Source organism: Schistocerca serialis, chromosome 9 (genome assembly GCF_023864345.2).
Source record: "Schistocerca serialis cubense isolate TAMUIC-IGC-003099 chromosome 9, iqSchSeri2.2, whole genome shotgun sequence".
NCBI lineage: Eukaryota > Metazoa > Arthropoda > Insecta > Orthoptera > Acrididae > Schistocerca > Schistocerca serialis.
Genome location: NC_064646.1, coordinates 441,250,921 through 441,263,097, shown reverse-complemented (window position 1 = coordinate 441,263,097; position 12,177 = coordinate 441,250,921). Strand labels below are relative to the sequence as shown.

The following is a 12,177-nucleotide window of genomic DNA, read 5'->3' as shown; positions in this document are numbered from 1 at the left end:
TAGAACCTTTACTCCTCGTGGATCACACTCGCGCAGTGATGCATGAATGCGCGAGGTATTATAACAAGTGTACAGACCTCCGATTAGTCAGTCTGTATTTGTCTGCACCAGTCTGTAGCAGTCTGCATTTGTCTGTACCAGTCTGTACGAGTTCTACATTTGTCTGTACCAGTCTATAGTCAAGTTTCAGTCTGCACCTAATAAGATTACCATTTTCCTGTACATAGCCATGAAGATAGTTATAGACACTTTTGTCAAGTATCAGAGATATATGTGAGAATAAGACGAACGTACCAATACCATAGGAACTTCAGATTGTCAATTGTAAATAGCATCCAGAACCAAGTTAAGTAATTTTTATGTTTGTTATTATTTTAATAAATGTGTGTGAAAATTAATCAAGTTCTGTTTAAAGTTAGTCACCGTCAATCTGCTACTCTAAGCATGCAAGTGGCATTTCTATCGTCTGACCTAACGGCAGAAGATAAACACGCCACGATAAGACCACGAGACATATTGCTGACACTCGCCTACTTCGTTACAGCGACAAGTCAAATAATCTGATGGTGTGTGTACTGAAGGTCTTCCAGTACGCTCACCACACACCCTCTCCCTTCTTTTGTTGTCAAACAATACACACATGACACCACATTATGTACACACCTTTTAAAGTCACCTACACTCTGCAGATACACTTAATACCCGACTTCTACACACGGTGAATTAAGGCACAGTTGTGCGCAGATTATGTCACTCTACAATCCTCCAGAGTCGTCTCCCAGCAAACAATACCATGCCATTCTCTCTCTCTCTTACGACTTGCAAGCCTGCGATGTGTAAGCCTATACTCACACTAAGTTTGTTTTGAAAGGGAGGGCAGTAGCTGTTCCCGCTACGTGAGATCTGATGCTATCCATCTGTCAATAAACATCAGTGACCATGTCGCCCACGGCTACAGTCGTGTCACATAAGTAATAACCGTTGATTAAACCCATAGTATGAATCTCGGACCCGTCATATTATGACATAAAACATGCTGACGCAACAGAAAGTTGCTGGAAGTTTAGAGGGATATACATTACAAAGGATGGACACAAAGCATTTAATTATTATCCTGAAAGAATAATTACCTGATTAATTTTTGTTTGCTTGCGGGTACACATTGAAATCCTCGCGCCACAGTACCATAGCGCGTTGCTAGAAGAGCCAAATGGCGCAGCGCGCTGATAAAACGGTGCCTCACACTGAAATTGATTTCGTCCGTCTGAAGAGAACGAAGCTAAAACAATCCCTGCTGAATTGGTGGTAGTCTGCGATAACAATAGGCCATCACATCACACCGTGGCTGAGTGGAGCGCAAGGTTCCAGTAACAAAAACAACCATCCACGCACCTCAGTCGAGGCTGACTGAAACAGACATGCGTTAAGCTTCATGAGTGCTCTAGCGCTTGTCCGATAGGTGACCCCTTTGACGTCCCTCAAGCAGTGTCTTCCTGCCTTCAGGAGCTAGAGCAACAGAGAGGCAGAATGTGTGTCCAAGTTTCAGACAGGGATAGGTACCTTTGTAACGTACGTAACTAAGATGTGTGGGTGGCACCCAAGCTGTTGCCGAAGTGGAGGGTCTTCGAGCTTCATTGTGCCATTTTATTCACACGCACATCTTGATGTTGAACTCCCCGTGATCACGTCAAAGGAGGGCGGGAAAAAGGTGGGATGAAACGCATAAGTATCCTTTCCTGCGACGGATCAAGTTCAGATTTCGCCGAATAGTTTTGAAAGGTCCCTAGCGACTCCAACCTGTACACAAGAGGGAAAAGTGCGGTCACGGTGCCCTCCAAAGCAGTCAGATGACGTTCAGGTCAGATGCAGTGGTACAATGTCCTTAGAAAAAGAGTTGAAACGTCCTAGGGAGTCAACAATGTCAAAGATTGTCAAGAACGTCTTCCAGCTGCTCATCACACTGCGATCTATCATTTTCGACTGCGAAATATGTTGGAATCAACACCTCAGGGACAGGGATGGCTTCATTGACGCCATTTACGCCACCCCAAGAAGCCTTTTCATGCCGATTCTAAGCGGCGGTGCGTCTGGAATGTTTCCGTCGGCCACTCTTGAGATAACCGCGAGGTTCTGCTCGAGGGGTCGCGGTTCTAACCTCCGTGGCAGAGGCGTCAAAAGAAAGGGTGAAATGTGAGTGAGACGGACTGTGACGACCTTTCCATAGTGTGACACGTCCACTGTGACGCTGGCCAGAATTTTGGTGAAGTCTGGTGCCAATGTGACACCAGTCACCCACCTTACACGTCACATGTACTTCCGAACTCCGGTCTTTTTTCGCAAGCGTTATACGTTGCTCTTTGAAGCGTTGTCGAGTCCGAGAATGACGCCAAAGGGCACCATCCTTTTGTAACATTAGAGAGAAAAGTTGAACCCACGTTGAGCCTAATTTCAAATTTATGCGTCGCAATGGCTGGGAATTATGGAGTCTCGAAAAAGTGATCCTTTAATTTTGTTGAAAAGTCCCTGATGTGATTATAAAGTTGACTCGTTTCATATCGCACTGAGAGCTCTCCATTATGTGGGGTCTAGAAATGGTGGACTGGTCTCTTCTTAATCCTAAATGGCCGATCGTCGGAGCCGAGCGAAAAGTTTCGAACCTAGTATGTAAAATGTGTTTGTCTTTACACGGAGAATTCGTCGCCTTTTCAATATTGGCACGTAATTAATACTTACTAACCTAATTGTTTCGACCACGTACATGCCCTCCGCACACGCGCCACTAGCCTTCCAGCAGGAGGGAGCGAGAAACGGGTACGTGGTGCTGTACTCACGTGACGGATTTGATGTCGGCATTGGTGAGGCCGGTGACGCGCACGTTCCTGAACGTGATCCTCATGTTGAGGTTTTTGGTGCCGTCCCTGATGTCGATCTCCGGGACGTCCAGCGGGTCGAGGGGGACCACGCCCAGCGACGGGATGCCTGCCGACAAGCACACCATCCATCACATGATAAACAGGGAATGGGCGCCTCTCACAGTCTTACGCATACTTGAAATATCTATAATTCTGAAAGCGACATCCAGGATATCCATTGTTATTTTATAGTAACATTCATTACCACCTTAAAGCGAACTTTATAAAATTTATTCATAGTTAAATGATAAAAGACTGTTAATAGATAAACTGGCTTTTACAAAAAAATACATGTATCTAGAATTTGGAGGTAAAAATTTACAAAATTTAACCAAAAATTCTGGGAAGAAAATCAAATGGAATTAACGTAAACAGACTGGCGTTTACAAATGATTTCGCAATAAAGGCTTTGAGAAAGAACTGCAACCTATCGCCTTTTGTGATATTTCAATTTTTATTATACCGTAAAGTGTTTCGATCCCCAGTGATTCGTCTTCAGATATGACACAAATTCTGTTAGTTGCTTGTACCATCTGAAGAAGAAGCTGGTCATACTATTTCTGAGAAACTTTATTCATCGTTGTTGCAGTGTTAAACATCCATAATGGGTACAAGTGTGAGTTTGCAATACTTTCAGGAAATCCAATAGAAATAGTTATTCAAATAAGACTTCGGGAAGAAACAACCAGTAGAACTGGACTCGGAATTCAACCTGAAAAAAAATTCCAACACAAATATTAAAATGCACCAGAATACATAGAAGGAAAAATAAGAAAAATAGAGCGAATTGGAGAAACTATGCAGCTGGGTGGATCAGAAAAATTTGAAATAGATGTAAAGTCTAATAAAACGAAAAGAGCATATGGCTTAGCTAAACGTGTCTACAATACGTAGTTCATATACAGTAACGAAAAACTAAAATATTATACCACAATGGAAAAGCAGTGTGAATGCTTAATACGCCATAGAGACACTTGAAACACGGCGCCTTAGAAAAGTAATGGCGCCTAGAAAAACTGCGAGTGGCTGAAAAATGAGAAGTAATCAGCAGATCTAGCAAAGTACACAGAAAATATCAGAATTATTAGGAAAGGTAGGTTAACCTTCTGTAGGCAGCTGTACCGAATGAATGACAAGCGGCTAACAAACAAATATTCTCGTATTTCTGGAAGAGAAGACAACGATTGCATGGATTAGAGAAGTAACGAAATGACTAAAAAAACATCAAATAATCTAAAATAAGAGAAACAATGGTTTTCATAAAATTCTAAAGGTAGAATAAATAAAAAATGAGGAACGACATGGACAGAAGAACAGAAACAACTTGAAAAATAATGGATTACCAGAAAGATAGGGTGCAAGAAAGAGAGCAGAGGAACTGAAGATTTGACTTGATACTGGCTGAAAAATATGATATGTAAAAGAATGAATAGGAAATCCCTGCTGTTTTGTACATAAATAACACTTTCTGGAAAATCTCAAGAGTGAATTTGTACAAATAGTCGATAGAAAACAATAGAAAATATTCAGGCATAATTTTCTGTTTTTCTGTAGATTCATATAATTCAAAATTTTACACGTAAACCCTGCTTGGACAGAAGTTCTTCTTACAGAGAAACATTCAGACTCTAATGACCTCGCTATTGATGGGACGTTAAATAGTAATTTTCCTTCCTTTTCCATAGAATCCTCTCAAAAAGTGTTCAGCGTTTGGGACATCCGATTCTTAAAGCGCTTATAACTATTTTACAACATCCACATGAGTGGTGTAGTTTGTGCTTATGATGGGAAATTTATTATCAATATTGATATGACGACAGAAAGTCGTTACGTTCAGTTCAGTGTAGAAGGGCGCGCGGGCCGATGCTGCTTGTGCACGGTACTCACCGTGAGAACATAGATCCCGCTTCCACCGTCCACCAGCTACCTACCACCTTACCGCTGAAAGGGCCGGGGCTGGCAGCGCTACGAGTTGTGTACCGCACTGTCGTAAAACACAGTGGCCTGGCTCGAACATTGAACCGCTATTGAGAGACACGAAATTTCAACGATGCGGTGGTCGTCTACGGTCGACATCAACAACCGCTGACTGCAAATTGTGGCTCTTAGGTACACTGAGCAGAACAGAACAGAACAGCGCAGTGCCTTTTTGTAGACGACAGGGAGGGCAGTGTCAAAAAATGGTTCAAATGGCTCTGAGCACTATGGGACTTAACATCTGAGGTCATCAGTCCCCTAGAACTTAGAACTACTTAAACCTAACCAACCCAAGGACAACACAAACATCCATGCCCGAGGCAGGATTCGAACCTGCGAGCATAGCCGTCGCGCGGTTCCAGACTGAAGCGCCTAGAACCGCTCGCCCACTCCGGCCGACTAAGGGCAGTGTCGATTCACAGAGTGCGCAACCACCTCACTACCATCAGCTTCGCCTGGTCACGAACAAAACCGACTGGGATCTAGAACAATGGCGTCAGTCACTCTTCAGCAAAGAGTGCACGATTGCCCGACGCCGTATGGTTGTCACGGAAAGTGTAGAGCCGGCCAGGCGGGATTTCAGTCCCACGTGTTCAGTGGTGACCTGGATGAGTCGTGTTTTGGGCCGGCATTACGTAAGGATTTCGGAAAAGTCTTATCATATCCGGGACTGTGCAGTATTGGGGCAGGATCCTCCTGGCTACTGCCCAGCCCTAAGGTTAACACTTGGATGTGTCTGGCCACCTTGTGAAGACCTTTCTCTAGGAAACCGGGAACACCTGAATGGAATGCCCTGCGGTACCTCCCTGCGCGAACCCCGCTCAGCCTGCTTGAGACCAGCTGAAACTTGCAGTGGGTCGTCACACGAATCCTTCCCATACACTGGATGATCTGAGGAGAGCAGCCGTGGACGAGTGGGACTGGAATGAGCAGCATGTCTTCATAAACGTGTGGATAGCAGGTAAGGACGATCCATAATGTACTGGGTAGAACAACACGGTACTTACTGTTGCCGACCAGCAATACTCAGACGCGCACTTTCATACAGATTGCCCATATTTTAATTATGGTTTCGTTTGTATTTCAAGTAAAGTTTTTTTAAAAGATAAGTACGAATATTCTTTCATTCCCTGCATTGCGTGAATATACACCCACAAGCGTTCGAAAACATGCTATTGGTGGAAAACTTATTTTAGCAGTGTTAGCATCTGAAACATTAACTTTGTAATTCAAACTATATAGATGGATTAATTTGGATTTCTGAACCAGATGGTGTGGGTTCCTGTTGTCATGTCCTAGTTCATGAACCACGGGCAACGTATGAGTGGCCAAGTAAGTGGTCCTGACAGTCAGGATACCAGTTACTTTGGAATAAGGCTGGGCATCTCAGACATATTCTCAGTCGTGGTCACTTTTGTGCTCAGACTATCAAATCCACCGGTTAGTTGAAACGTCCCCTTTGAACAATTATACATGACTGTGCTTAAACTGACACACAATATTTTGTTAGCGCAACGCAATCTGACTTTCAAAATTCCCTACAAAAGAATGGCCCTGACTAACATTAAACTATACCTTTCACAAATCACTTACCTCACAAAAATCTTCGCTGCTCAAGCTACTGCAATACAGCGAGCGCCACTACTGCCAGCTAAATAAAAGATTCAAACTATGGAAGGCACTAACTACTGATAGGGATAGTTAGCAAATGAAAGATATTAATAGAGAACAAACAATGTATTTACCTTGATATCATCATATATAAATATAGCAGTTCATGACAAATTTCAAAACTCCGCCATCTCTCTCCCCACATCCACCACTGCTGGCGGCTCACCTCCAACTGCGCAACGCTACGCGCTGTTCACAGCCAACTGCCTAACACTACAATGGCGAGTATTACAACAATGCAAAGCAGCCACAGACTGCACACAGCACAGCCAGTGATTTTCATATTGAGCGCTACGTAACGTTGCCAATAAGAAAACATAAACAGCCTACTTACATAGAGAAAACATAAACAGCCTACTTACATAGTCCCTCAACCGTCAGGGGTAAAACCCAATGGGACCCGGGGCAAGTAAGGCTAGCAACCTGCTTCCCTGGTACTTTAAATATGATGCTGGCAACAATCAGAGAAAAATGCCTCGGACCTTTGGAGGTGACGGAGTCCCACCTCCAATTGACAAACCAGGGACTCCTAAGATACGACTCGGCAAACGAATGGTAACGAGATGGGGAGCTATTAATATCAATGGGGGCTACTCTGGGAAGAAGGTACAGTTGGCAGAGTAAGATGGGGTTGGACGTTTTAGCTGTTAGTGACATTCGGGTAAGGGGTGAGAAAGAAGAGGAAGTGGGAGAATACAAGGTTTACCTGTCAGGAGTCAAAGCAGGAATAGCACAATGGGGTGTAGGACTTTACATCAGAAAAGAAATGGAATCCAGCGTAGTTGCAGTAAGATACGTAAACGAACGACTGATGTGGATAGATTTGACAGTGTCTAACAAGAAAATTAGGATTGTGTCAGTATATTCGCATTGTGAAGGGACAGATCAAGATAAGATGGATAGTTTTTATGACGCACTCAGTGACGTAGTTGTTAGAGTAAAGGACAAGGACAGTGTTCTGCTCATGGGTGATTTTAATGCCAGGATTGGAAATCGAACAGAAGTGTATGAAAAGGTTATGGGTAAATTTGGAGAGGATATGGAGGCCAACAGGAACGGGATTTCTGTGACAGTATGGGCTTAGTAATCACAAACTCATTTTTTAAACATAAGAACATTCACCGGTATACTTGGGAAGGCAGGGGAACCAGATCTGTCATTGACTATATAATAACAGATCAGGAATTCAGGAAGGCTGTGAGGGACACACGTGTATTCAGGGGATTCTTTGATGACACTGATCACTATTTAATCTGCAGTGAAATTGGTATTGTGAGACCGAAAGTGCAGCAGGTCAGGTCCATATGTAGGAGGATAAGAGTGGAGAAACTTCAGGATAAGGAAATCAGGCACAAGTACATAACAGTGATCTCAGAAAGGTACCAGTTAGTTGAATGTAGGCAATTACAGTCATTGGAAAAGGAATGGACAAGGTACAGGGACACAGTACTAGAAGGGGCTAAAGAATGTCTTGGAACAGTAGTGTGTAAAGGTAGGATGAAGCAAACAGCTTGGTGGAATGACACAGTCAAGGCAGCCTGTAAAAGGAAAAAGATGGCGTATCAAAAATGGCTACATACTAGAACTCAGGTAGACAGAGAAAGGTATGTTGAAGAAAGAAACAAAGCCAAACAGATAATTGCAGCATCCAAGAAGAAATCTTGGGAAGACTTTGGAAACAGGTTGGAGACTTTGGGTCACGCTGCTGGAAACCCATTCTGGAGTGTAATTAGCAGTCTTCGAAAGGGAGGTAAGAAGGAAATGACAAGTATTATGGACAGGTCAGGAAAACTGCTGGTGAATCCTGTGGATGCCTCGGGCAGATGGAGGGAATATTTTGAAGAGTTACTGAATGTAGGTGAAAATACGATGAGTAATATTTCAGATTTCGATGTACAATGGGATAGGAATGATGATGGAAATAGGATCACATTTGAGGAAGTGGAGAAAATGGTCAATATATTGCAGTGCAAGAAAGCGGCTGGGGTGGATGAAATTAAGTCGGAACTCATCAAACAGGATAATTGAAATGGCGTGGGAGTCGGGACAGGTTCCATCAGACTGGACGAAAGCAGTAATCACACCAATCTTTAAATATGGAAACAGAAAGGTTGTAACAACTACAGAGGTATCTCTTTAATCAGCGTTGTGGGTAAAATCTTCTCAGGTATTGTTGAAAGGAAAGTGCGAGTATTAGTTGAGGACAAACTGGATGAAAATCAGTGTGGGTTTAGGCCTCTTAGAGGTTGTCAAGACCAGATCTTTAGTTTACGGCAAATAATGGAGAAGTGTTGTGAGTGGAACAGGGAATTGTACCTATGCTTTATAGATATAGAAAAGGCATATGACCGGGTTCCTAGAAGGAAGTTATTGTCTGTTCTACGAGATTATGGAATAGGAGGCAAACTTTTGCGAGCAGTTAAAGGTCTTTACATAGATAGTCAGGCAGCAGTTAGAGTTGACGGTAAATTGAGTTCATGGTTCAGAGTAGTTTCAGGGGCAAGACAAGGCTGCAACCTGTCTCCACTGTTGTTCATATTATTTATGGATCATATGTTGAAAACAATAGACTGGCTGGGTGAAATTAAGATATGTGAACACAAAATAAGCAGTCGCGCATATGCAGATGACTTAGTTGTGATGGCAGATTCAATTGAAAGTTTGCAAAGTAATATTTCAGAGCTAGATCAGAAATGTAAGGACTATGGTATGAAGATTAACATCTCCAAAACAAAATTAATGGCAGTGGGAAAGAGACATAAACGGATTGAGTGCCAAATAGGAGGAACAAAGTTAGAACAGGTGGACGGTTTCAAGTACTTAGGATGCATATTCTCACAGGATGGCAACATAGTGAAAGAACTGGAAGCGAGGTGTAGCAAAGCTAATGCAGTGAGCGCTCAGCTACGATCTACTCTCTTCAGCAAGAAGGAAGTCAGCACCAAGACTAAGTTATCTGTGCACCGTTCAATCTTTCGACCAACTTTGTTGTATGGGAGCGAAAGCTGGGTGGATTCAGGTTACCTTATCAATAAGGTTGAGGTTACGGATATGAAAGTAGCTAGGATGATTGCAGGTACTAGTAGATGGGAACAATGGCAGGAGGGTGTTCACAATGAGTAAATCAAAGAAAAACTGGGAATGAATTCAATAGATGTAGCAGGCAGGGCGAACAGGCTTAGATGGTGGGGTCATGTTACACGCATGGGAGAAGCAAGGTTACCCAAGAGACTCATGGGTTCAGCAGTAGAGGGTAGGAGAAGTCGGGGTAAACCAAGGAGAAGATACGTGGATTCGGTTAAGAATGATTTTGAAGTAATAGGCTTAACATCAGAAGAGGCATCAATGTTAGCACTGAATAGGGGATCATGGAGGAATTTTATAAGGGGGACTATGCTCCAGACTGAACGCTGAAAGGCATAATTTGATGATGATGAACCAGATTTTAATTTCGAAACTGTTACTATTAGTTCATAATACTCCCATTTTACACCACAGCACATGTTTCAAGTCAAGATACACTCAACGCTGGCAGGAATTTGTTCATTTATGTGAACTCTTGCCTTCCCCAACCACTGCTCTGCGGACTGCTTAATGATTCATGGTCCATGTCAGATGAAAGCTATATATGTTTACTGTTTGACAGTGAAGCCAAAGCTCCGAAATAATTCAGCGTTTTCTCAGACTTTTCGTTTAGGGAAAGTTCCCTCGTTAAAACAGCACTGCCCTTCTGTAATGAATGTGCTTTAAGACATGATAAGATGCCAGATCTGTAAAGGGTAGTCAAATGAAAACTTAATTTCCAGTACACGTGTTAAGACATTTATTCCGCTGAGAGACGAGACGATAAAGTTCCTGTTTCATGGATCGCGGTCGGCCGCTGATGGATCCTCAGTTGCACCCATTGCTACACTTGCTCGTCCGCCTGAAACCGACGTCTACGCATTTCTTTCTTCAGGTCGCCAAAGATGTGAAAATCACACGGCGGAGGATCCGGGCTGTATTGGGAACGTTGCAGTGTTCCACAACCAAATCGCTGAAGCCGATTGGCAGTGTGGGGACTGGCGTTATCGTGCAACAGGACGATTCGGCCCGACGGCGTTCCTCGGTCTCTTGATTTTATGGTGCGTCGCAATTTCTGCAGAGTCTTTCCATAGCGCTGCGCATCAATTATGGCTCCAAGCTCGAGAAACTCGAGAGGCAGAGGGCCCCTGCTGTCGAAGAAGAAGATCACCGTGACCTTGGTGGAATTTGTATGAACAGCTCTAGATTTCTTTGGCGAGGGAGACATGGAAAGTTTCCACTGTTGGCCGTGCAATTTTCCGTCGGACTGTCGGAATGCTGTCGGATGGAATCATTCTGTTGCACAATACCACCAATCGCACGATAACACCAATCAGCGATTTGGCTGGGAAACACTACATCATCCTCCGTACAGCCTGGATCTTACGCCGTGTCATTTTCACATCTTTGGCGACCTGAAGAAAGATATGCGTGGATATCGGTTTCAGTCGGACGCGGAAGTGCAAGATTGTGTGGAGTTCTGAATTCCTCAGCGGTCTAAATCGTTCCACGAAGCAGGACTCGATAGTCTCATCTCTCAGCAGAATAAATATCTTAACGCGTGTGTCTTACCGCGTAAGGAATCATTCCATGATCCCGTTGCAGTGGGTGTTCCGTTTCGTTTGATTGTCCCTTATATACAACTATTTTCATATGATGACTAAGGAGCAGTCAGCTTATCAGTTTATGCATGCAAGTTTCTGAACAGGATAATATACATTCAAACGCACCTCTACTCCCACCCTCTGCCTCCACCGTCAAGGATTCCTAGTATGTTGTGCATGGAACTCTCTCCCACCGCTGTACAATAATGAAATGAAAGGAAATGATCGTATGGCATTGTTGGACGGGAAGTCCCATGCAGGGAAGTTCGGCCGCCGTATTGCAAGTCCTTTTTTTTAGCTAACGTCACTTCGGCGACTTGGGGGTCAATGATATGAAAATCATGAGGAAGGACACACAACACACAGTCCCCTGCCGGGAACCGAACCTGCGCCCCCTGCGTGGTAGGCCAAAACGCTACCGCTACGTTACGGAGGCGGACGCTGTACAATAATTTGTGATGCATGAATTACTTCCCACATTAGACCGTTTTTGTCTTCACTGGCTGGTCTTATTAGGCCACCAGCTTAGCCGAACACTTACAAATTGTAAAATTGACTTTTGTTGATTTTAGCTAATAATTTTATACATTTTAATAGAATAAAAGGAACAATTTCATTATTGTATTTGTCAGACCATCTGACTACGAAACTACTAGGCTTCTTTGGGTTAAGTTTGGACCGAATTATCAACGTAATTAGCTTTAGCGTAAAATTTAAAAGAAGTCTTTTTATTTTCATTACCCCCACTGGCACGTTTAAATTGATAAGCCGGCCGGAGTGGCCGAGCGGTTCTAGGCGCTTCAGTCCGGAACCGCGCGACCGCTACGGTCGCAGGTTCGAATCCTGCCTCGGGCATGGATGTGTGCGATGTCCTTAGGATAGTTAGGTTTAAGTAGTTCTAAGTTCAAGGGGACTGATGACCTCAGAAGCTAAGTCCCATAGTGCTCGGA

At 43.5% G+C, this 12,177-nt stretch overlaps 1 protein-coding gene across 1 annotated transcript in view; it reads right to left on the bottom strand.

Annotated features, from left to right (window-relative positions):
* Positions 1 to 12,177, bottom strand: part of LOC126419305 (protein takeout-like) — a 58,835-nt gene that overhangs the window by 19,484 nt on the left and 27,174 nt on the right. Inside the window, exon 3 of the mRNA XM_050086481.1 lies at positions 2,832 to 2,979. Coding sequence (XP_049942438.1) covers positions 2,832 to 2,979 — 148 coding nt within the window. The remainder of the gene's footprint in view (positions 1 to 2,831; positions 2,980 to 12,177) is intronic.